The 26,198-nt window shown below is 41.5% G+C and overlaps 1 protein-coding gene across 12 annotated transcripts in view; it reads left to right on the plus strand.

The window, feature by feature from the left end:
• Tax1bp1 (Tax1 binding protein 1) overlaps nt 1-26,198 on the plus strand; it is a 67,575-nt gene that overhangs the window by 38,417 nt on the left and 2,960 nt on the right. For 4 of the 12 annotated variants that reach the window (XM_006982215.4, XM_016000779.3, XM_076566823.1 and 1 more), the window contains 8 exons: nt 951-1,163; nt 2,385-2,531; nt 3,864-3,990; nt 6,342-6,442; nt 10,688-10,813; nt 15,118-15,189; nt 21,035-21,209; nt 21,708-21,850. In XM_006982215.4, coding sequence (XP_006982277.1) covers nt 951-1,163; nt 2,385-2,531; nt 3,864-3,990; nt 6,342-6,442; nt 10,688-10,813; nt 15,118-15,189; nt 21,035-21,209; nt 21,708-21,850 — 1,104 coding nt within the window. The remainder of the gene's footprint in view (nt 1-950; nt 1,164-2,384; nt 2,532-3,863; nt 3,991-6,341; nt 6,443-10,687; nt 10,814-15,117; nt 15,190-21,034; nt 21,210-21,707; nt 21,851-26,198) is intronic. The other 8 variants (XM_076566827.1, XM_016000784.3, XM_076566828.1 and 5 more) reach the window with 3 other exon arrangements.

Here is a 26,198-nt window from a genome sequence, read left to right on the forward strand (position 1 = left end):
CTCAGGTTCAATTCCCAGTACCTACATGGCAGCTGCACAACTGTCTGGAACTCCAGTTCCAGGAGATCTGACATCCTTACACCAATGCAAATAAAATTAAATAAATTATTTTAAAAAAATATTCAAGATATGGCTCAGGTGGTGGAGTGCTTCCTTCTGTGCATATAGGGAGCCTTTGTTCATTTACCATTACCACATAAATGAGACGCAGTGGTGCACACATGCAAACCCTGCACTTAGGAGGTCGAGACAGTGTCAGAAATTTCAGGTCATCCAGCCTCTGCAACATGGCAAGTCCAGACTAACCTGGACTATGAAATCCTGTTAGAAAAACCCAGAAACAAGATACTGTTATGGTTATGCTTATGAAGATTTTGTACACTTCAGCCCTATATGGTCATTTAACATATTTTCCTGTGGATCTAACAATTTCAAAACCAAGATTGAATTGAATTTTACTTTATTTTACATTATTTTTAGCAGACTAAAATAGGACTTTCATATTCATTATACTTTAATGTGTTGTATGTTTCTTCCATGTTTTCATAATGATATGATGATAGCTAAATATTTTATTAGCTGTCTTTTAGGTTTGAAAAAAGGAGACATCTTTTAACTGGTGTTTTTGGTGTTACAAAGAAGTCTTTGAAGTTATTTTGATTCTAGTGAAAAATGAGAGTCCTGGCTGGAGATAATGGGTTAAAGAGAGTCGGTAGGGGATCGTCATTCGTCCGGTCTCAGCAGCTTTCCTTTGTGTTTTGTCCAGTCAGGACTTAAGGACTGGTGTTAACTGACTCCTGTCATCTAGAGTGGAGTGGTGAACATAGCGAAGAAATCTTAAAGCCGAAGGCACGAGTAGAAAAGCATTGTTTAATGTAAAATCCTGAAACTGGTGAAACTTTCTCAATTTTAATATTTTCAATGTAACTGTATTATCTACCTTTCTTTAGGAAGATACAATACTTTTAAAGGAGAAACTTCGTAAAGCAGAGGAACAAGTTCAGGCAACACGGCAAGAAGCTATCTTTCTGGCCAAAGAACTGAGTGATGCTGTGAATGTGCGAGATAAAACAATGGCAGACCTCCATACTGTGCGCGTAGAGAATGAGAGAGTGAGAAAGCAGCTGGCAGAGCTGCAGTTAAGTGCTGCCAGAAAAGAGCAGGTAAAGCGAGCTGTTTCCCATCTGATGCCCAACACACATAAGCGCCGTAACAAGAGAGGGACCCATTTCAAACAAGTTAGGTCCGAAAGACTGCTTGCTTTTTTTTGTTTGTTTTGAGACAGGGTGTAGTCCTTCCTGTCCTGGAACTCACTCTGTACATCAGGGTGACCTCGAACCCACAGAGATCTGTCCGCTTCTGACTTCCAGGTGCTGGGTTTAAGACAGGTGCCACCACAGCCTGGCCAGAAAGACTGATTGCTATTTATTCTGTTAAATCATTGTAATTTCTTGGGTTGAAAAGAAAACTTCTATAATTCTTACTTTTAATTGATTCTTGTGAATTTCGTATCATGTACTCCTGTCCCCCTCATCTCCCCATCCCTTTTCATCTGCTCTTTGCTCTTGCAACCCTCCCTTCCAAAAGAAAACAAAATAAAAATAATAAAAATGCAAAGTAAAAGAAAAATGTCTTTGGTAGACGCTGCAGTCTATCTTGTGGGTCACCTAGTCCACCCTTCTGCCCAAACAGCTTTACTTGCAAATGTTTATTGCAGTGAGTCGCTGGTCTGGTTCGAGACCTCTGGCTTCTGCTGCACTGTCAGCACTAGGTTCTCACTGGGACTCCTCTTTGTTATCCTGTTGTTGCCCTGTGTCATGGAGATCCTGCAGCTTTGGGTCTGCAGTGCTGGCACCTCCATGGAGTTTGTAGATGGAGGAGATGTTGGGGAGGGCCAACTCAGAGCCCTAGATCTGGGCCTGGGTGGTCACTCAGTTGGTCAATTTGCCTGTTCTATGCCCACATCACCAGGAACAGCTTTCCCGCTTTGCTCAGGTGGGGGCCAGGCCTAGCTCATCCACTTGAATACCTTTGAGGCCAGCTCTAGTGAAGCATAATTCTTAGCAGTAAAAGCTGCTCTATTACATATTTTTGATGTCAGATGCAGATTCCTTTTTGTGGAATTTCTGTTTGCGAGCTATAGAAAGTGGCAATGTGGTTATTTAAAAGAGTTACATATAAGTTACATCATTGCTGCTCAGGAGGTGAATGATTTTTCCTCAGCTTTTAAGTAAACCTTAGACTTAGACTATAAAGTCCAAACCCCCAAAATAAATATAAATTAAAAGCCAGGGGGGAAAATTATGGAAATGAAGTTAGGATTTACTATTACATTCTGAAGTATCAGAATTTTTTCCTTATAGAAGTGCTTTTTTCCCCCTAAGGAAAAGAGTGATACACTGGAACATGAACTGAGAAGAGAAGTTGAAGATCTGAAACTCAGACTGCAGATGGCTGCAGATCATTACAAAGAAAAGTTTAAGGAATGCCAGAGGCTCCAAAAACAAATAAACAAACTTTCAGACCAGCCAGTAAGTGTTACTGAGTCTATGAACTGAAATTTTCCTTCATCAGCTTTCTGTTTATAAATGAAATGTATAGTATTCTAAATATTAACCTTTGAATATAAATGATCAAACTGTATCTTCTGTTACCTTTGTCTATGTAGGTGTGTGTGTGTGTGTGTGTGTGTGTGTGTGTGTGTGTGTGTGTGTTGGGAGGTGTGTGACGGTCAGAAGACAACTAGTAGGTGCTGGTTATCCCTTCCCGCCTCTGGGTCTCAGGGATAGGGGTGCAGTGCAGGATGTCGTCAAGTTTAATGGAAGTGCTTTTCCACGCTGAGCCCCAGCTTATCACTTCTTGATTTTAAGTCATTGGTCTAATACTGTAATGGAAGTCCTCTTTGTGTTTAAACCTGAGATTTGTGTTTACTGAGAGCCAATAAAGGAAGCTAGGTCAGCAGCAAGGATCAGCAAGAGCAAGCCCTCTTGTCTTTAGGCCATTGCTCTCTTAAGTAAGCTCTCGGTGAGTGTCTTTGTCAGTTAAATTCAGTATGTAGTATTAAGTGTCACAGAGGCAGAGTGGACTGCTCTCATTGCTTTCTCAGGAGTAGGTAGGTTCACTCATAATAAAGCAGACATTTCATTTGGATGGGTTTATGTATTAAAGGAAAGCCCCGAATTGTACTGAAATAGAAGACTTATGTGAGGGAATCTTGGAAGTGAAGTATAAAAAGATTCATTAAGGATACAGACTTGTGTGCCACTGTTTTAGGTTCTCAGGGATAAACAGGAGCAAGGATGCATATGCAGTAGTAAAGTAGGAAGCATTTTATGGAGGAACATTGTAATTCACACAATGTGGGTTTTTGAGCACATTTTTAAAAAATTTAATTAGCTTTGTTCATTTTATTTTATGTGTATTTTGCCTGCATGTATGTATGTGTACCACATATATGTTTTTGGTGCTTGTGGAAGTCAGAAGAGGGCATTGGATCCCCTAGGATTGAAGTGACAGGTGGCTGCAAACCACTGTGTGTGGTAAGAATCAAACCTAAATCCTCTGCAAGAGCGACACATACTCTTAACTGCTGAGTCATCCATCGCTCCAGGCCCACTGGGTACATTTTGATTTGTGGGATTGTAAGATTTCTATAAATGATACATTTTGGTGATTTCACAAGAAAAAAGCAGTTACTTTTCCTTTGCAGCATTTCCATCAGTTAGGAAAAAGATGTAGCTTTATTCCCTTTAGGCTTTCAAAATGAGAAAACTACCTTTTTGATTATTTACATGTTTAGTAAAGGAAATCAGTATGACTCATTCAGTGACTTTTTCAATAATCATTGTTAACATTTGGGATAGGCCAGTACTAACAGTGTCCTCACAAAGAGAATTGGGAATCAGCAGAAAGTGAATGATGCTTCAATAAACACAGACCCGGCTGCTTCTGCTTCTGCCATGGATGTAAGGCCAGCAGTGTCTTCTGCAGGTAAAAATCTCCTTCTGTCTAGAGTGACCCTCCTTGAAAACTGTATACTGATTTGATGCTGTCTGCTTCCATGTATGAGAATTTCAGGCTGCTTCCGTAAGTTCTTGTAAGTGAGAGAATGGAGACAAGGGAGGACAGTGAGGTTTTAAAGTGAGGTCAAGTTTATATGTGGTGAGTATGCAGAGTGTGAGTGTAAAGGAATACTTATCTTCAGGAGAACATTCACTGTTTAAAATTGAACTGGTGAAACATGGAACAGTGAAATGGAAGAATTCCTTACACTCAAAATTATTATAAATACAGACCAGAGAAGGTCACAAAGAGTGACAAAGGACAAATGTGGAAAAGTGATGGAGTTGAAAAGCAAGATTTTGCAGCATAGTAACTACACTCAACATGGAGGTTTATTTTGCACTTTGAGTAGTTATTTTATCTTAATGATTTTATAACATTAAAAAAATTATAATTCTGTGGGGGGAAAGTACTCCATTCTCCTCAATCCTTTCTCTTCCCTCCTGCTTTGGGTCACTAGGGTACATCTTGTATTAGTGTACCTGTAGACTGATGTTAATGTTAATGGGTTAAATGTTTAGTAGGTACACTAAATGAGTAATTTGACTTAACTCTAGATTGTCATTTGTACTTCTTTCCCCTCTTTATGTAAATCAAATATCTGACAATAAGGAAAATAGGTACCAGCCAAAGTATATATTCATTTTTAGTGTATAGTGTAATTGATGATTTAGTTTTATAAAACACGATTTTTTAGACCGTTAAATATGTAAGAACAACCCCATAGGAAAGTATGTAGTATTCCATTTATTTGTCTACTGTGTCAGGTTGAATATTCCTTCTTTGAAATACTTGGGGAAGAAATGCTTCCAGGTTTCAAGTTTTTCCACAAATTGGAATGTTTGGGTAAACAAACAGTTCATGATTTCCAATCTGAAAATTAACAAACTCATAATGCCTTGTATCTGAAGCTCTTGAAGTGTCGAATGTGTTCAAAGAGCTTCAGAGTTTGGAACATTTCAATTTTTTAGGGACCTTGAATTTCAGATTTTAAGATAATGATGTTCAATCTGTAGTACCTCCTCTGATATTATAGAGTACTCATTTCATGAAGACATAGTGATGGGCAACAGAGGCTGAAAGGATGAACTATTCTCAGGAGCATGGCTTTCTTGCCATCCACCCAATCATAAGAACTGATTTGTGTGCTGTTTTGGAAACACTGTAGCAACTTTTTTTTTTTTTTTTTTTTTTTTTTAAAAAAAAGGATTTCTTAGTTACTGAATATGAATTTTGTTCTGGTCAAAACTGACATTTAAAAATTCTCACATAGAGGTCAGATGTGGTGGTGCATTCCTGTAACCCCAGCACCCAAGAAGTGGAGATAGTAAGTGTGAATTGAAAGCCATCCTGGAATATAAAGGAACACTGTCTCAAAACAAACAAGACACACACACACACACACACACACACACACACACACACACACACACACACACACACACAGAGTGGGGGAGAGAACAGCAAATAGATCTCACATCGAATTTGGTTTTTGTTGGGTTGAACTTTACTAAAATACTAAACAAATACTCTATCCCTGAGCTGGATTCCCAAACCACCCCTTTCCTTTTAAATTATTTTTTTTTATTTGAGACAGGATCTTACCAAGTTGCCCAGGCTGGTCCTTGAGCCCTCGGTGTCCCTTCAACTTTTGATGCTCCCTGTCCTAGTTTTCTGAGTGGTGAGGTTGTAGCTCAGTGTACTCCCAGTTCTGGCAACATGTGTCCACTTATTCAAGTTTTTCTTTTCTTTTCTTTTTTTTTTTTTTTGGTTTTTCCAGACAGGGTTTCTCTGTAGTTTTGCACCCTTCCTGGAGCTCACTTGGTAGCCCAGGCTGGCTTTGAACTCACAGAGATCCGCCTATCTCTGCCTCCCGAGTGCTGGGATTAAAGGCGTGAGCCACCACTGCCTGGCCTTATTCAAATTTTTCTACAGGAAGATAAAATAAAGGAAAAAATACTTGTTTTGGATTTTGAGATGTAGACCAGGCTGTCCTTGGACAAAGTACTAAAATTTTGTTTTTATTAATTTGTTTCAATGTGTATCGATGTTTTGCCTGTATGTATGCTGTGTGTATGCGTGACATGCATGCCTAGCACCTTTGGAGGCTGGAAGAGGCTATCAGATCCTTTGGGACTAGAATTATAGATAGTTGTGAGCTGCCATGTGAGTGCTGGCAATGGAACCCAGGTCCTTGTAGAGCACCTGTTGTTCGTAACAGCTGAGCCACCACTCCAGCTTCCAGACAATAAATATTATTTGTGCTTTTGTTACAACAGAGACAGATTTTGACATGTTAACAAAGGATCACGTCTGTGAAATGACCAAAGAAATTGCTGAGAAAACAGAAAAGTATAATAAATGTAAACAACTCTTGCAGGTAAGTTACCTGCTTTTTCAGTGGAAGATTTATCAAATGTTAAATGCTTTGCCTTAGTTGTTTTCATTGATATGTGGAGGGTTTATTCTCCTATTTTTCTATATTGATACTCCATTTGGGATGATGAAAATGATGTTTTATATACCTGTACAAAATCATGGCCATACACAAGATAAAATGTCATTGTTTGAATATGAATAATTGATAATTAGAATTTTTATCTGTATTAACATGATACATGGAAAGCATTTGAACTTTATAAGGGAAGTCCTTTTTAAAAATGTATTATATCTGTAACAGACAATTGTATTACATTTATGTGCTTATGTGCTCACTCATGCACTCGCCAGTGCAGATGCATGTGGAGGCCACGGGTTGACTTCCTGATGTCTTCCTTAGTTGCTTCCTCACAGTACTTTTTCAGACAGGGTCTGTCCTGAGTCTAGAGCCAGTGCTTTGGGCTGGACTGGATGCCAGTGAGCCCCTGCGATCAATTGTGTTCATTCCACTACGGGGCTTACAGCCACATGCTGCTGCGGCCAGTGAGTTGCTAGGGATCTGAAGTCAGGTCCTCAGTGCTTGTGTAGCAAGTACTTGACCCATCTAACCATCTCCCAAACCTCTGTCTTTTACTACATATTTAATAACCATATTTTCATAATGAAAGATGGAAATGTTAAGCAAATGAGTTGTCTCTGTCTTAGGGTTTTATTGCTGTGAAAAGACACCATGACCACAGCAACTCTTATAAAAAAGACAACATTTAATTGTGGTGACTTGCTTACAGTTCAGAGGTTCAGTCCATTATCATTATGGTGGGATATAGTAGCATGCAGGCAGGCATGGTGCTGGCTACATCTTGATTAGACAAAAACAGGAAGTGGCCTGTCACACTGGGCAGTATCTTGAGCATGTATGAGACCTCAAAGCCTGCCTCTACAGTGACACACTTTCTCCAACAAGACCACAGCTCCTAATAATGCCACTCTCTATGAGTTTATGGGGACCAGTTACATTTAGACTACCACAGTCTCTGTGTGAATTTAATTACTTTAAGCAGCATTGTTCAGATTCTTTCAATTTTGTTACCTTTCCTGGTGATACTCACTTTGCACTATTTTAAAGTATAAGGGAAAAATGCTTCTCATTTATATCTAGCTTAGAATAGAGGGCAAAATAATTTTGTATTTGTGTATGTGGTTTTTAAGGTTTTGTGTGTGTGTGTGTGTGTGTGTTTGTGTTTGTGTTTGTGTTTGTGTGTGTGTTTCTTTTCTGCATAAGGGTAAGGAAGGTAACCTTTTTAGAACAACAAAATGATACTTGTAGATCTGCTCAGTGTTACTGTAATAACAAGATCCTTTTTGTTACTTGCTTAAAGGTAATGTTTAAAGTGTTTTACTCAAGTTGTGAACTGGACATTCTGAAATCTTTCTGTAGAAGAAATGATGAGGATGGTACTGATGTTGGAGTGTGATGCAGCGCTTGTGTTTTTATTGATGCTGGTGTAAAGAAGCTTTGTAGGACAGTGTAGCACACATGACTATGCAGTGTATAATTCTCAAGACTGTTGCTGAGATGTGTATGTAGAGACGGGATCAGTGAGCTGTGGCGATCTGTCTGTCCTTGTGTACCTCAGCTTTAGGACTGCAAATGCATGTTGCCACACCTGGCTTTTACATGAGTGCAGGGATCTGAATCCAGCTTCTCATGCTTTATGTGGTAGGCACTGTACCCATGCAGCCATCTCTTTAGCTCCGCTGTTATCTTTCTGTAAGTGCGGACTTAGTTTTAAAACATCTTTTATTAAAAAGTTGTTCATCTTACTATGTAATTTTTTCTTTCTTGAAGAGTAGAAACCAGATTTTGCCAAATTGTGTGGTTACTTAAAGACAAAGAGGTGACTAAGCAGGGGTAGTTTTATTGTATATGTGTGGTGGGTGATTTTGACCAGCTGGCCCAAAGAATTCACCCTTCAGACTAGAGTAGAAAGAACATCATGAATCTGTTAACTGTGCCACAAGAGCCATGGCATGGCGTTGTCAGAACTGCCTGCCTGCCTGCCTCCCGGCCTGCCTCCCGCCTCCTGCCTGCCTCCTGCCTGCCTGCTTGTCTGCCTGCCTGCCTGCCTCCTGCCTGCCTGCCTGCCTGCCTGCTGCCTGCTGCCTGCCTGTCTGCCTGTCTGCCTGCCTGCCTGCCTGCCTGCCTGTCTGCCTGTCTGCTGCCTGCCTGCCTGCTGCCTGCCTGCCTCCTGCCTGCCTGCCTGCCTGCCTCCCTCCTGCCTGTCTGCCTGCCTGCTGCCTGCCTGCTGCCTGCCTGCCTGCCTGCTGCCTCCTGCCTGTCTGCCTGCCTTGTGCCTGTCTGCTGCCTGCCTGCCTGCCTGCTGCCTGCCTGCCTGCCTGTCTGCCTGCCTGCCTGTCTGCCTGCTGCCTGCTGCCTGCCTGCCTGCCTGCCTGCCTGCCTGCTGCCTGCCTGCCTCCTGCCTGCCTGCCTGCCTGCCTGCTGCCTGCCTGCCTGCCTGCCTGCTGCCTGCCTGCCTGTCTGCCTGCCTGCCTGTCTGCCTGCCGCTTGCCGCCTGCCTGCCTGCCTGCCTGCCTGCCTGTCTGCCTGCCTGCCTGCCTGCCGCCTGCCGCCTGCCGCCTGCCGCCTGCCTGTCTGCCTGTCTGCCTGCCTGCCTGCCTGCCGCCTGCCTGCCTGCCTGCCTGCCTGCTGCCTGCTGCCTGCCTGCCTGCCTGTCTGCCTGCTGCCTGCTGCCTGCTGCCTGCTGCCTGCCTGCCTGCCTGCCTGCCTGCCTGCTGCCTGCCTGCCTGCCTGCCTGCCTGCTGCCTGCTGCCTGCTGCCTGTCTGCCTGCTGCCTGCTGCCTGCCTGTCTGTCTGCCTGCCTGCCTGCCTGCCTGTCTGCCTGCCTGCCTGCCTGCCTGCCTGCTGCCTGCCTGTCTGCCTGCCTGCCTGCCTCCCGCCTGCTGCCTGCCTGTCTGCCTGCTGCCTTCCTGTCTGCCTGCCTGCCTGCCTGCTGCCCGCCCGCCTGCCCGCCTGCCTGCCCGCCGCCTTCCGCCTGCCGTCTGCCTGCTGCCTGCTGCCTGCCTGTCTGCCTCCTGCCTGCCTGCCTGCCTGCCTGCCTGCCGCCTGCCTGCCTGCTGCCTGCCTGTCTGCCTGCCTCCCGCCTGCTGCCTGCCTGCCTGCCTGCCTGCCTGCCTGTCTGCCTGTCTGCCTGCTGCCTGCCTGCCTGCCTGCCTGCCTGTCTGCCTCCTGTCTGCCTCCTGCCTGCCTGCCTGCCTGCCTGCCTGCCTGCCGCCTGCCTGCCTGCCGCCTGCCTGCCTGCCTGCCTGCCTGGGTTGTAGATGCAGCTACTTTCTCTGCTGGATACTGTTAACTTTTCTTTAATGATGTTTGTAGAACATCAAATTTTAATTTTGATAGAGTATCAATTTCTTTTATATTTTGCATTTCAAAAAATAAAAAGTCCTGCAAGGCATTAAACATATTCCTCTGCACTGTTTCCAGGAGTTACTTGTTTTGTTTTTGCTGTATTTAGAGACCACAACCAGGGCCTTACAATGTTGAGACAGTGGGCTGCCAGTGGGCTATGCTCCTGGTCCGTCCAGAAGTCTTGTAGTCAGCTTAGAGTTGTTGCTGTGTGTGTTCTGAAGTATGCAATTTAGAAGTTTGATCCTTTCTCCATTGAATTGCTCAAAATATTTTTGAGCTTTACCTCCAAAGAACAAATATTTAAAATGAAATTGGCCCATTTACTTTTTGGTCACTGTTGGTAAACTCTTCCTTTTGGTGTCTTGTGTTTTTAAGAAAAAAGAGCTGTTATAAAAGCTAAACTATAAAATGGTTTATTTAGGTTTCCTCTTTTTGTAAAAGTTATATGAAATGCTGTAGTCTTAGAAATGTAAAGAATAGAGGTGATTTAAAAGATTTTGATCTTAATCCAAAATACAAGAATTGTGGGTATTTTTCTCTGCAACACACTTATTAAACTGTTTTAAACAAATTGTAAGTAAAATGGGATTATATTATCTGTTACAGTGTGCTCTTAATAGGACACTTCATGGTCAGCTGATCACTTACCTCACTTGTTTAAGTAGATATGTGCTATGCCGTTGCTAAAAAATGATTTATTCAGTCTTGGTAAACATTTTGGTTTTATACTGTTACAGTAATCATTACACATGTGTGTTTGTATAGATACCTGCTCTGTGGAGATGTGAAGTTTTTAGTAATTATGCTAATTTTATTTAGGATGAGAAAACCAAATGCAATAAATATGCTGATGAACTTGCAAAAATGGAGCTGAAGTGGAAAGAACAAGTCAAAGTTGCTGAAAATGTGAAACTTGAACTAGCTGAAGTAGAGGACCGTTACAAAGTAAGATTTGCAGACTTGATGTGCTGTGCTTAGTGAACATGATCCTGTAGAAAATGTGTTACCTATAAAATATCAACTGAGTACCTTTTTCAATATAGATAAACTAGGTAGTATTTTGTTCTATAAGTGTGCTGTATATTTAGTTACACACGATTTATTCACTAAACTGAGAAACGGGCTCCAACGTGCATTGTTTATTAATTCTGTTCTTTGGATTCAGGTAGACTTTTAAATTTATCTTTTAAAGTTTCCTTTAGTACATATTAATTATATATAGTAGTAGGTTTCAGTGTATTTTCATGCATCTGTATGATGTATTTTTATAATATTCTCCCCTGGTGAAAAAAAAACAAGATTTCTCCCGATACACATTACAGCCTCCTACTGATACCTGTCCAGATAGTTTCCTTCTTTCCTGCCCTGTCCTGTGTCTGTCTGCACCTCCTTCCCCAGCCCCCATAGATTTCATTAAGTTGCTTTGTGGAGTGTGGGGAAGAGGTTTTTTTACAGGAGCATGGGTAATGCGGCAGTGACTGTACACTGAAGAAAATGTCTCTATTTCCTCCAGCAGCCATCAGCTACCTATTAATCCTCAGAAAAATGTGAGGCCTCATTAGATTATACCCTTCATGATGGAATGTTGATGGGCCAGTCTTGTGCAGGTCTTAGGAGGTAATCACATTTGCTGAGAATTCAAGGGTACAAAGGCCATGTCACACCCAGAAGACAACATTCCGCAGTACTCTACCCCTTTCTCTTTCTCTTAGATTCTTTCTCCTGCAGTGTTCCCTGGCCCTCGGATAAGGTAACAAAGATGTTCATTTAGGGCTAAGCATTCTATAATTATTTAATGTCAGCACTTTGATCAGTTCTGTAAACATCTCTTGCAAAGAGAAGCTTCTCTGACCAAAGCTGACTGCAGCACTAATGTCGGTCTGAACATAATAGTTAAAAGACAGCTTGACAGATGTACACACACCATGGCCGTTTAGCAGTAGACTAGCAGAAGCCTTGTGTTCTCCCTAGCTATGGGCTTTTGACTAGATGTTTATGAGTTCCTTCCAGTGGAGAATCCAACCAGGAAATGATTAGTTTTACTTACACACACACACACACACACACACACACACACACACACACACACACACACAGGCTATTGCACTGGTGGACATGTTTTGCTTGGCACATTGGTAGTGTAGTACACAGGATTCATAGCTTAGTGAGACTGGATGACAGTTCTTTCCCAGGAGCTTGCGTAGCACCTTCTGTATGGTGCTCTGAAAGCTAGCCAACCTGGAGGAGGAAGTTCAAAGTTCAGTTCCAGCTTGCTTTCTCAAGTCTTGAAAGCAGAGTATGTGATGTCTTAAGCAATAAGGTCTTACCTCCCAGTTCTGGTATGTTGCCAACGGCAGTGGCAATAGCTTTTGTTTTTTTGGACTGGCCAACAACACACAGGGAGGTAGCCCACTCCAAAAAAAAGGAAAAAAAAAAAGTGTATCTTTAAAAGTTATCATTTCAGCCAGGCGGTGGTGGCACACGCCATTAATCCCAGCACTCGGGAGGCAGAGGCAGGCGGATCTCTGTGAGTTCGAGGCCAGCCTGGTGTACAGAGCGAGATCTAGGACAGGCACCAAAACTACACAGAGAAACCCTGTCTTGGGAAAAAAAAAAGTTATCATTTCATTTTCTTATTATTGTAGATGTGTGTGTTAAATTATTTTGGGACTTTTTTAGTTCCCCCAATTTATTTATTTATTTTTTAGTGTAATGATATATTATCAGTAATTTTCTAGCTTTAAAATTTATCATACAGATTACTGTGATCCTAAATAAAATACTCTGAGGTAAATGGTATAATATTAATTAAAGAAACTTTTTTTGGGGGGGGGGCTTTCGAGACGAAACTTACTTTTGCCAGTGTAATATTAGGTAACAGTTGGAATAATAAATGTTATCTGTAAGAATGCTAGAAAACAATGAGCAAGCGACTGGATTAGGAAGTCAAAAGTGTTAGCCTTATATGTGAGAGATTTTAAGATATCTATATGTAATTTACTTATTTTTGTAATTGAAAACTGGTGAGTTCTAAGTAATTGAACATCGCTTTTCGGCCTTTTGCTAGGATCAGGTATAGTATCTAAGTAATTTAACTTGACCTCTAGCTAGTTATTTTGGTGTGTGCCTGCATGTGTTGGGGAATGTGGGGATGCGGAGCTGCTAGGTGAGAACCGCATCTAGACTGGAGTAGATCAGACTTGAATAATACCTTGTCGTCAAGTTCTAGAAGGCCTAAAATAGAATTTGGGGCCTACATGATGTTGAGAATTTTCTAGGAGGAAGGGAACTCAGAGTGTATCCTTTTCAAAGTAATTTATAAGCCCTTAAGAGGCTTTGTAGGGAGTAAGGGGTTAAAGCTGAGATCATAAGTAGATGTATTCTCAGAATGAGGTGATAAAGTCCATTTCCTTCTGGATAGCTTTTTTATTTTTATTTGTGTGTATGGGTTTTTTGCTTGCATGTGTATCTGTGCACTCCTTGTGTTCCTGGTGCCTGGGGCAGCCAGAGTATGTCAGATCTCATGAAATTGGAGTTGTGAGCTGTCATGTGGGTGCTCTTAATCCCTGAGCCATCTCTCCAGCCCCCTTGGATCCCTTCTTGATCTCTTTCTATAGACTGGGGACATGAGCCTAGACAGGTTGATCTGAAATGCATCCATTAGGAAGAAATACTGAAGAGTAGTGGAGTTGTTGCTGCTGCTGTTGTTTGCTGTTTGGTTTGAGACATGGTTGTGCTCTCCCTGTGTAACCCTAACTGATACGGAACTTTCTATGTAGATCGTGCTGGCCTCAGACTCGCAGAGATCTGCCTCCCGAGTTCTGCCTCCCGAGTTCTGGGATTAAAGGTGTGTGTTACCACACCCAGCAAAGAATAGAATAGTTAGATCTGTCTCCATTAATGCAGGTGGTCTTAGGTAGTTGTTGAAGGATTTTCTGACACAGATTGAAAACGTTGAGGAGTGGAGGAGGAAAGGTTGTAGCTTGTTAAGCTTTGGTCACACTGTTGGTTCTCATGGTGTCTGTTAACTAATGCAAGAAACGTAGGTGTGGGACATTTTGTCTTTCCAAGGCAGGAAGGACGGCCATGAAAACATGTGTTACCATTACTTAAAATGGCAGATTTCCCCAACCTTGGTAGCACATATCTATAATCTTAACACTTGGAAGTTTGAGGCAGGAGATTATAGATCATCAGGTCCGGCTTGAACTAAACCTTGAGTTCCTGGCCAGTTTCTGGCAGTTTTGGAATTTGAGAATGAGAATGGTATGTGAATTAATAATTTCTGGCTTCTTATCATGGAAAGTTGAACAGAAAACCAAAGAAGAATGGTTATAGAATGTCTTTATTTGTAGTTGGTAGCAAAAAATAGACACTAAAGAGCAGGCATTAGGATAACAATATCGATGCTGTTTTAACAATATCAATGTTACATACTCCAAAGGAGTCCTTTTCAAGATAAGGAAAGCTGCCTCCAAGGTATGAGGGACATAGAAAAAGGGAGGGCAGGAAGAATGTAAGAGCTAGAGGAAGGCATGGACTGAGGTAGAAGTCTGTCCTCAGAACACGACCTCACTGTTGCACTCTTAATCCCACAGCAATGGAGATGACTGGCCCAGTCCTGGCACAGTATTGGGCCTGTCAGTGGCCTGTCCTGGGAGGAAAAGGGCCAAGGACCTAGTGCAGCTAATGGGAGCGAGAAGGGAGGGAGGGGCTCATAAGGCTCTTGTCCTTCACTGACTCTTCTGGGACTTAATAGTTGCAGGAAGGGGAGAGATCATTTATTCAGTGGTATAGCCACTAGTAAGAACCTGTCATCTCCTACCTAGGACCCTGTAAGTAACCTGATGGAACCCACTGGGGATACGGGAGTATAAATACACTATGTGTGTGTGATGCCATAATGAAGCTTAGGCATAATCAGTGTGCTAACAAATTGTAGAAGGAAAGCTAGGTGCGGTGGCACACACCATTGGTCTCATGTCTCAGGATGCTGACTGAGTGTGAGACTAACCCAGGACAAAACAAGTTCTGAGCCAGCCTACAGAAATCCAAAAATAGGGGTGGAGGGGGGAAGAAAGAAAAGAAGAGAAATTGGTCAGTAATGGCGCTAATTCAAAGACTGAGAACTAAGGAAAACAACTGAACTTGGTGGTAGAAATTAGTTTGCTAGTATAGTACTAAATGGATCGCATACGTAAGGAGAAAGTAGATAATAAAAATATTAACAATAATCTTTTTTTATTCAGCTACAGTTGGCAGAGAAAGACAGAGAAATAAATGATCTGGCTTCCCATTTGGAAACTCTCTCAAGAGAGAAGGTATTGAGCAATGCACTTCAATAAAATGTGGATATTCTGTAACCATTCTTGGCTTTCTTTGTTGGTCTTCTCTTTGAAAGCTTCCTTCCATGTCTGCAACACTCTGCTCCCTGGTAGTCAACAGTAATTGGTGGACCATCCTCATTCCAGGTTACATGCCTACCAACTGTTGAGAAATAGGCCAAGTGTTGAAGGCCGTTCGTTTAGTCTTCCTCACAGAGTTTGCGTTTAACAATAAACTAAGTTTACAACATTCAAATTTAGGGGAGAAGAATTTGTAATCCTTTTGTTCAGACTTAGGTATTTTCTTGCAAAGAAGTGGAGTAAACTGTTAATACTGGAAAACAATACTATTTCTTTTTTTTTTTAAGATTTATTTATTTATTTATTATGTATACAGAAGAGGGTACCAAATCTCACTATAGATGGCTGGGAGCCACCATATGGGTGCTGGGAATTGAACTCAGGACCTCTGGAAGAGCAGTCGGTGCTCTTAACCTCTGAGCCATCTCTCCAGCCCAACAATACTATTTCTTGACATTGATAAAATGCAAGCTCTTAAGTCAGTGATTCTGAACCTTCCCAATGCTGCGGCCTTTTAATGCAGTTTCCACATTTTTGAAAACTTGGCCTTCTGTGTTAGTTTGATGCTTGTCAGTATGGACAGGTTTATCTAACGAGTCAGGTGGCAGTTTGGGTGGTGTAGTGAGGTGTGCAGCATTTGGAAGATCCACTTGAGGAGACAGATCTCCAGCGTGGATGGTGTTACTGTGCTACAACATTGGATTGCTCAGCTTCATCACTTCTGTAATTGGCTTTTGTCGTTCTCCTATAACAGGAAAGACCTTTTGTCTTCCTGTGTTTGTGGATGTATTTGTGGTTGGACAATAGTTTGATTATCCCAGGAGTATCCTGCAGTCAGTTGGGATGCTACTGTGAGGTAGCATTGCCATCTCCTACAGGCTAGGACTCAGTTGCATAAGGTTGGTTTCACTTCAGATGCCAGCCTCAGTGAAGTACCTAGACTTTCTGTATTTTACAGCTGACTAACACCCACTTGGAAATGTTTTTCTAGATGACTCTCAGAATTCAAGAAAGCAATAGTAACTTCACAATGATATTTTATCATGAAGAATTCACTTTAGAGACAGGCAGATGAAAGAGATACCTGTGTAGGGTAAGGGTTAATGTTCCTTTTGGGTGTATGGTGCTTCTAGATTGTTGATCAGTCACTAACCAGGAAGTTCTCCTAGCCTCTCTGTTTATTTTTTTCTGGAGTTTCTTGATATAGGTATGATTGATTAAATCATCAGTGACCAAATGATTTAACTCATTCTATAGCTACCCTCTTTACCTAGGAATCAACCAGAGGATGTGGGTTGTTGAGAGCCCTTCCCTTGAAACTGCCCAAGATCTCACGTAAACATCTTTGTTACCATAAACTTAGGTGGGCTCCAAAGTCACAACTGAGGAAATTGTAAGGATTTCAGGAGTTCTGTGTCAACCATCAAATATTTATCTTCCTAGCTAGCAGTCATCATTATCAAACTCCTTTTAGCCAGCAGATTATAATTTGTCATCCTTTTTTTTTTATTTCGAGACAACATCCTAGCTGGCCTGGAACTCACAGATCCACCTGCCGCTGCTTCCTGAGTGCTGGGATTAAAGGTGTGCGCTACCAGCTGGGCGGTGGTGGGCTCGCCTTTAATCCCAGCACTCAGGAGGCAGAGCCAGGTGGATCTCTGTGAGTTCGAGGCCAGCCTGGACTACCAAGTGAGTTCCAGGAAAGGTGCAAAGCTACACAGAGAAACCCTGTCTCGAAAAAACAAAACAAAACAAAACAAAAAAGGTGTGCGCTACCACACCTGGCTCTTTTTGTTGTTGTTGTTAAGATTTATTTGTGTTTATGTGTAGAAGCACATTCTGCATATATGTGTGCCCCCAGAGGCCAGAAGAGGGTATCCAGTCCCCTGAAAATGAGATTACAGGAGACTAAGCTGCCCCGTGTGGTTGTGTGATTTCCTAAGATCTAAAGTGCATATGAAGTACAGGGGAGAAATCCTGCCGTTCCTTTTACACTGCCTTCATCTTCCCCAAGCTGAGTTATACTGGGGTTCCTTTTACTCCTTCCCCGTCCCTGCTCCAGTTCCTCCCCCTCTCTCCTGCCCACCCCCAGGTTTTGTTAGGTGGGGCTGTACCTTTGCTACTTCTGGACAAGGATAACCTGAGAACTGTCTAATCACTTAGGCTGACTTAAAATTGGTTGGTTTCTCCCTTGTTTTAGGGCCTTTGTTAATGTCTTTTGTCAAGGAATACCCTTACCTATCATTTATTACTATTTTGTTGAGAAAGCGTAGATTTTATACATATGCAAGAGTAGAGATGATAAAACGATCGCAGTAGTTCACATTGTACCTATGGCCAGTCTGTCTGTCTGTCTGACTGCAGTCTTTGACCCCACATCCTCAGCCAGAGTTGTTCATGTGTGGTCCAGACTTCCTGTTCGTTACCTCTAAACGGCTGACTGTCTTGGCCCCTTACAGGCTTTCTGAGACAGGCTCTGGCCATGTAACACTGGCTGGCCCAATACTCTTGATAGAGCCCAGCATGGCCTTGAACTAATGGCAGCTCTCCTGGGTCAGTCTCCTTGGTACTGTTTTTACCACTCTCGGTGTTTTCTTCCTGGACCTCCTTTGGCCTTCCAGTCCAGTTAGGTACTCACACTAAACTTACCCATGGAACAGCTTTTAATTATGCAAATATATTTGTATATATTTTGTGCTTTGCTTAGTGTCTGTCCCTTTCACTTAACTGCAAGGTCCATGAAGAGTACAGAGTACCTGTTTTAATCATGTGTTTGTGGTCTCCATTATAGTACCTGGTGTTTGAAGTCAAATATTTGAATTTTTTGTTTAATAAATAAGCTAATGGAGCAAATTTAATTTATATATAGCATTTGCTTATAAAAAGATTTGATGAAAGAAATATACTGAGATCAGTTTTATTGCCAGTTTAAAAACTGTCAGCCCTTATCAGGAATGCCATATTGGACACTTGCTGGCTGCTTTGGTTTATTACTATTATTTTAAAACTTTGAAGTTCTTCTTAGTCTCCTGTTGTATTGTCATATTTATATCACTTTAAATGAAGCGTTTGCATTATGATTTCCAACAGCTTGATTAAGGTTTAGTGCCTGTTCCACAGAGTATTTCTGAGAACTCTAAAAGCTGCTCAGGTGTATGAAGGTTAGTGTTAGGTTCTCATTGCTCATCACTGAGCCCTTGGTCTGCACACACTTGCCCGGAAGGAAGCACATTGTCATTAAGCATTAGTTGAGTAAATAGATGCTGACCTACTGTTTTTAATGATTGATGTTTACTTTTGTATGTCTGAGTGTTTGTCTGTTTTATGTGTATGCACATGTTAACCCCTAAATTCTCCTTACTGGTCTTTGGAGGAGGAGGAGGAGGAAGGAGTCAAAAGGAAACTGTGTAAACTGGGGAAGATGGAGGGAAGGATGTAGAGGAGGAAGAGCAGACTAGAGGTGTTTCACAGCATCTCTCTTTGTTTGCGGGGAGGGCCGAGGCCTTGAGATGGTTTCTGCATGTATAGGCCATGCTGGACTGCAGTGTCCGTCTTTGGCATTCCAGGTACTAGGACTGTACCTCATATAAACATTTCAGTGTTCAGATCTCTGATATTTGTTGGTAGAAGAAAATGGTGGATTAAGAGGTGACATAACTTGACTGAGTCACATGCATGCTTGAGACCTAAAATCTAGGTTGTTTAGGGGGTCCCCCCCCTTCTCCCTTTCCCTCCTTTGTTCCTCTTCTCAGAGTTTTTGGGTGGTGTTGGGAAATTAGAGCCTTGTGTAGCCTTGACAAGTCTTCTACCATTGAGCTGTGTCTTCACCTTTGAGATTTCAGCAGAGATTTTCATTATAACTGAGGGTACCTTGAGTTCACTTTGTATCTCAGGCTAGCCTCAATTTTGGGATCCTCCTTCCTCTGCCTCCCAAATCGTGGGATGTTATTTTTAAATATTGGCAGTTTAAGACATTTATACTTCCACTTTATACTCATTTTGTCAATTTATGCAGAAGCCTGCTGGGATTTTTTTATTAGGATTTCATTGTATCTGTAGTTAGTTTGAGGGGAGTTACTAGTATAAAAAAACGTTTTCTGTATGTGTACTTGTTATGCATCTTTCCATTTGTGCTGTCTTTAATCACACTCAGGGTTTTAATGAGTACATCTTTTGCTAACTTCCTATGCCTTTTCTCTTTGATTTCACTCTAAATAGAAACAAAATTTTCCCTCTCCTCTTAGTTGCTTATCTATAGGGATAGAATTGATTTATATGTTAACTTTGTATCTTGTAACCTGCTTAACGTCACTCATTTTCCTAGCCTCTCTGCCTTAGGTTCATTCTGCATGTTCTCTTGTATGGTCCGAATAAAGGCAGATAGATTTAGTTCCTTTCCCGTCTGCCTTCATCTTGTCTTAGTTACTAGTTATGTTGAAGAGAATTAGGTAGAGCTGCAGAATCCTTTGCTTATATTTCATCTGCAGTAGAATCATTTGATTTTTACCTTATACTTTTATAGATTTTTATGACACTTTTTCAAGTTAAATTATCTTTTATTCTATCTTGCTGGATTTTTTAAAAACTCTGAACAAATCTTGAATTGTTTGCATTTATATTATTTTTTTAAAAAGATGTTTGTCATAGTCTTGTTAAAATTCTTAGGTTTTTTTTTTTAAATATTAGATTTGATTTGCTAATAAGGATTTTTGCATCAGTGTTTATGAAGGTTATGGTCTGAAGTTTTTTTGTAATATCCTTGTGTGTGTGCATGGGCGCACACACATGTCTATCCAGGTACACATGTATATGTGGAGGCCCAAGGTAGACACATGGCTAGCTTCTCTAACCACCTGTGCTCTGGAGGTCCCGCTTCCTTCAGCTGGTCCTCATGCCTGATCTGCCTGGATGTGGTCCTATGGATCTGAACTCCAGCCCTCCCTCATGGTTGCTGACAAACACTTAAACTCCTGAGCTGTCTCCCTAGTCCCTGGCTTGATTGGATAGCAGAACCTGACCTAGTAACTTAAGTTGGGAACTGTTTCTTCCTCATATTTTAAAAAGGCTGTACAGGATTAATGTGCATGTGAGTTTTTGTTTGGAGACAGTTTTATATAGCCCAGGCTAGCCTCCAACTTACTGTGTAGCTTAGGATCACCTTGAACTCCTGAGCCTTAGTCTCTACCTCTTCAGTGGCAAGATAAGTATAAACTAGCCAGTCTGTCACAGGCTTAGTGTTTTTTTTTTTTTTTTTTTTTTTTTTTTTGGTTTTTCGAGACAGGGTTTCTCTGTGTAGCTTTGCGCCTTTCCTGGAACTCGCTTTGGAGACCAGGCTGGCCTCGAACTCACAGAGATCCGCCTGCCTCTGCCTCCCGAGTGCTGGGATTAAAGGTGTGCGCCACCACCGCCCGGCTAGGCTTAGTGTTTTAAAAAAGATTTTAAATGTTTGATAGAATTCTTTAGTAGAGGGGCTGGATTTTCCTTTTTTATACTAAAATTTTGTTGATAAGTAGTAGGAGGTTCATAGTTTCCCCTAACTTAGTTGAATAACAAGTACTTTTGGCACAAGTAAATTTGGACGTACATTGGGCTTTATCCTGATTTCTGATTGGGGCATTTAAGAGGTGGACGCAGCTCCCCCACAAGCACACACAGAACATACTAGAGAGATGTTAATGCTGTATTTGAGCTGAATGTTTAATGCTGCCTTCAGAGAATATTTGGCTGCTTTGCTTATTCATCTTTGTTTTGTTAATTTTAGGAACTTAAAAGGAGTTTGGAAGATCAGAAAGGAAGGAAAATGGAAGGTCAGAACCCCCAACAGGTCTCAAGGTGTCTCAACACATGCTCTGAGCAAAACGGGCTCCTTCCTACACTGCCAAATGCGCAGCCAGTTCTGCAGTATGGTAATCCGTACACAGCACAGGAAACACGAGGTTATTCGAGTCTTTTTGGCTTGGTGCTTAGCTGACTCTTAAGAGTTTTGCCTTTTCATAGAATTAGAGAGCTGAGGGTATAATGAACTCTAATAAATTTTCTTTGTAATTTGTCATTTTAATGTTTGATGCTACTACTGACATCTGCAAGTGATAAATCATGAATGAGTAGTCCTAATTGCTTATCATAGACTCAGTTTTTAGACTTTTGGGTTAAAAATAAAAACTTTAAGTGTCTTAAGTTTTCTTAAGATTTTGCTCTGTAGCCCAGGCTGGCACATTCTGCCATGCCCATGTGGCCTCTGCTTCTCTTCCTATGTGGTGCTGAGGCTCCCAGGCCTTCTTGCTCCAGGAAAGCATGTTGCCACTGAGTCACACCCCGACTTCCTATTTACATCTCTATTCCCCATATCTACATGTAGAGGAGATAATTTCTATAACTGATTCCATCTGATTTTTTTTTTCCCCTAAGTGTTTCTTCTATAATTCTTACTACAGATGGAGCAGATGGTGCTTTTTATCCAGATGAAATCCAAAGGCCACCTGGGCGAGTCCCATCTTGGGAAGACAATGTTGTCTGCAGCCAGCCTGCCCGGAACCTTAGCCGACCCGATGGTTTAGAAGACCCCGAGGACAGCAGAGTAAATTGAGTTTTCATTGTTTGAGCCTGCCTGCTCTTGTGCTTCTGGCTTGCTTAGTGGAGTGTTAAGGGTGTGTGTGTGTGTGTGGAAAGACTAAATTTGCATTTGCATGGGATTGCCTGCTTAATTTTTTTGAAAAATCTGTGTTTGAAAACCCAACCAGTATTTTTTTTTTTTGGCCACTTACCACTTTAGGATTTATATATTAAAGCTCAGAGGTTGATTAGAATCTCAGTTATCAGTTAGTTTAATCCTAATTATTACTTCCTAAGTAACTTTCTACAGTCTTTTGATTGTGGCTCTGCTGACCTGTAAGAAACCAAGTGTTAAGATGCAAAAGTATTATGCAAAGCATAGTATTTATATCCTGTAAATTTTAATGTAAATTTTATTATCTTTATCATATAGTAGTTTTCTTTTTCTGAGAAATTCCCCTTTTTCGACATCCTTAATACTTATGTGACATTTCTTATTCTGGCAGCAACATAAAAATGATGATAATTAAATTAGATTATATGGCATATCATTTTTTTTTTTCGAGACAGGGTTTCTCTGTGTAGCTTTTGCGCCATTCCTGTAACTCACTTGGTAGCCCAGGCTGGGGCATATATCATTTTTTAAAAAGATTATTTTGTTTTTGTTTTTTGAGACAGGGTCTCTCTACATAGCCCTGGCTATTCTACAGCTCACTATGTAGATGAGGCTGGTCTCCAACTCACAGAAATCCACCTGCCTCTTCCTTTGCTGGGAATAAAAAAAAAAAAAAGGATGTGCCACCTTGCCTGGCTAAAAGATGATTTCCCCCCCACAAGATAGTGTTTCTCTATGTAACAGCTCTGGGTGTCCTGGAAAACTCTCTGTAGCCCAGGCTGGCCTTGAACTCACAGAGATCCGCCTGCTTCTGCCTCAGAGTGCTGGGATTAAAGTGTGCACCACCACGCCCAGCTAAAAGATGATTTTTTTCACCATTTAATGAATAGATTCCTTACAGCAGCTCTGAGGGGTGGGGGGCTCCTTTTTTTTTTTTTTTTTTTTCGTAGCAGCTCTTTCATGTGCATTAAGATAAATTCCAAGGAAATGGTTTTATCGTGCTCTTTGCAAGTACAATGGTATCATGACCTGTTTCTCATTTAATATAGTTTGCTGCATTTAATTGCTATTAACCTTTGCAGAAACTGATCAGTGTTCAGACAGGCATGATTTTAGACCTAGTGTTCAACACTCATAATGGAGAAAAATGTATTTCTCCCTCTTGCCTTTTGGCCTCCTGTGTCCATTACTGGGAATAATTAGGAAAACTGTCAGAACTTTTGTAGCCTGTTTAAGGTCTTGAATATCATCTTACTGCGTTTTTACAACTTTGCTTTACATTTTGCATATTTAATCTGATCATTCTTGGCACAGATGTTACATGTGACAAGTCTTTTCTCTTCCGTAATCATCTGCTTCGGTTTAATTAGCAGAATGTTCTTTCTGGTCTGTGTGCTTTGCTCTCTTGCAAACCTGTGAGAAGCAGTGTTAGTATCTTGGGGTCATGCTCAGGGGCTTAGATTTAGTAGTGATATAGAAAGTTCTTACTATGCGTTCCTCTGGAATATTTGTGTTTTGTAAACAAAAGGTTTTCTGTAGTAGGAAGGACTTTTTATATACATCTAACATTTCTAAAATTCTTGTCATTTTAACAGCAAAACCACTTACAAACGAGGAGTTTTATTATGTAGTTTTAGTAAGAATATGGAAAGCAAATTTTTCTGTAGGAGTGGTTAATAGTCACAATGCCCCGGTGGGCACCTTGCAGTAAGAGTTGGGATGGCCTGCTCTTCTAGGCTATCCTGCTTCCTCTTCCTCTCTTGTGCTAGAAACTGGTGCCTTTCAGAACCCTTTATAAGACTTATTGCAGCAGTTGTAATGATACTGGTCGTGCCAGTGAAGGTTTCTCCAGCTATTGCCTGCTGAACCCTGTGTATATGATGCTCAGGAGTTTTCACAGTAGTTCTAGAGTGGATTGTCAGCATGGCTACACAGTTGTGGAAGAAGCTGAGCTACCGATAGTTAGTTCTGACTCATACCACTGGGAAAGCGGACATAGGATCAGAGCCTTTGCCTGTGACCAGAGATTCTGTACTTCTCCGGTCGTAACACCCTGAACACTTTCCTCTGTAACATTTCCTAGGCCCAAAGACCTACCTAGTAAGTTTAGTTGCCATTAAACATAGTATATCTAAGTTAAAATGTCATGTTTATTTTCAAATACCTAGTTACCTACAGAACATATGACTGTTGGCCACTGCACAGCCTCTCAGCTTTGGGACCACATCGGACAAGCTAATTTCTCACTTCATATTAGCTTTTACATGGCACTTGCTTTATGTTGTAGCAATGCCAGAGACTGGCTTTTCAAAGCTAGAGTGTGTGGAAAGGAGTGTTGGCCCTATCCAGACCTGAAACTGAACAGTGCATGGAACTGTGTTTTCACATGGTATCTGACAAATAGAGGGTATTTCTGCATACTTTGATACTTCTTCTTTAGAATGAAATCCCATGGAATCATGACTTTCTGTGGCACCCTTGGCACCCACATATCCGGTTTTTGGAACCATGAGTCGTTGCTACTCAGCACCTGTGGTTTGTATATGCGAAGTGGCGCCTCTGCCCCGATTGCTAACGTGGAGACAGCCTGAGTCAGGGGATGAGCATGCGTGTGCTCCGTTGAGCCCCAGGGGCACTGGTGCAGACTTCTAATCCTGCTCTTCAGGACGACTGTTTCCCTCCCTTCACACACGTTACCTCCCACCTCCGTGCATTTCTGTTCCCTTTGTCATTCTTACTTCTGTTAATGAAGATGTTTTATTGCAGCTTTCCATACGAGTCCTTTATAACGAGCCCCCCACTTGAAGATAGTGTCTGTTGGTAAACATTTTTCTGTCACAACTTTGGCATTTATTGTTAGAAGTGTAATTGTTAGAAGAGTCTTGTGACTCCAGAGTTATTGAAAATCACAGCTTTAAAGAATCAGGGCTGCTCCACATTTGACCCAGTGCACTGCTTGGGGCTTCACTTTACAGTGGCCATCACAATACAGTATTGGTTGTAGCCTCTTTACAGACGTGATGGATAGACAGTGGCATTCAGTTCGTGTTTACTAAATAGACAGAAAAGTACAATGAGGGCTCCTTTCTGGAGTTTCCTTCTTGATTAGGCACAGATAGACTCCCTCTCTTAACTTTTTTCCTTTTATTAAACCTAGTATGCTGTTTAAACTTTAGTTCTCTTAGAATAGTAGTACTGAGTAATAGCTTTATTGAAATGTAATTCACATCCTCCACGGTTCACCATGTAAAGTGTGTAGCTCTGCTTCTCAGCAGAGTCACGTTGTGCAGTCATCATGGAGTCACTTTGGAACCCTGTGTCCTTTACCTGTCAACTAGCCCTTCTATTCCTTTACCCCAGGAATTCTTTCATCTGCTCCCTTGTAAACTTCCTATTCTAGACATCCATTTATAGAAATAGAACCATATCATGTTTTCAAAGTTATCCCTATTTTAGCATGCATTTGTGTTTAGCATGGAAAACGTGCTTCCTTTACTTTATTGCTGGATATTATTCCACTGTCTGAAAATTCCATATACATGGTTTAGATTTATTTATTTTTATTTTCTGTATATGAGTGTTTGCCTGCATGTATGCCTGTACCCCACATATGTGCCTGGTGCCAGCGGAGGCCAGAATTGGGCATTGGATCCCCTGGAAGTGTAGTTGAAGGCGGTTGTGAGCTGTTATGTGGGTTCTGGGAACTGAACTCAGGTCTGCAAGTCTTCTGCATTAGTTGCTGTTCTATTGCTGTGAAGAGACACTGTGAACAATGCAACTTACAAACGAAAGCATTTCATTGGGGGCTTGCTTACAGTTTCTGAGGGTGAGTTGAGTCCATATCATCATGGCAAGAGGCATAGCACTGGATCAGTAGCTGAGAGCTTATATGTTGAGACAGCAGAAACCAGGCAGAAAGACCCTCAGAGTCCAGCCTCAGTGACCCACCTCCTAATCCTCAAAAACAGTTCTGCCAGCTGAGACCAGGCATTCAAATATATGAGCCTATTGAGACCGTTCTCCCTCAGACCACCACAGCATCTTAACAGTCCCAGAAGTCTTTTAAAATAAACGGTTTGCAGTCTTCTTCAGTTTCTAGTAGAACTTGACTCAAGTTTATTATTTTAAATATTAATGTAAGATGGCACCTCATTCTTTTCCCTTAAAAAGCTGTGTGATCAAATGGTAAAATATATTGAAAATTTTGAGTTCTTATTTTGCTTTTGACCTTCTGCCCCAGTTCTGTTAAGTATCTGCC

The sequence above is a fragment of the Peromyscus maniculatus genome, chromosome 3 (genome assembly GCF_049852395.1).
Source record: "Peromyscus maniculatus bairdii isolate BWxNUB_F1_BW_parent chromosome 3, HU_Pman_BW_mat_3.1, whole genome shotgun sequence".
In the NCBI taxonomy this organism is placed as follows: Eukaryota; Metazoa; Chordata; class Mammalia; order Rodentia; family Cricetidae; genus Peromyscus; species Peromyscus maniculatus.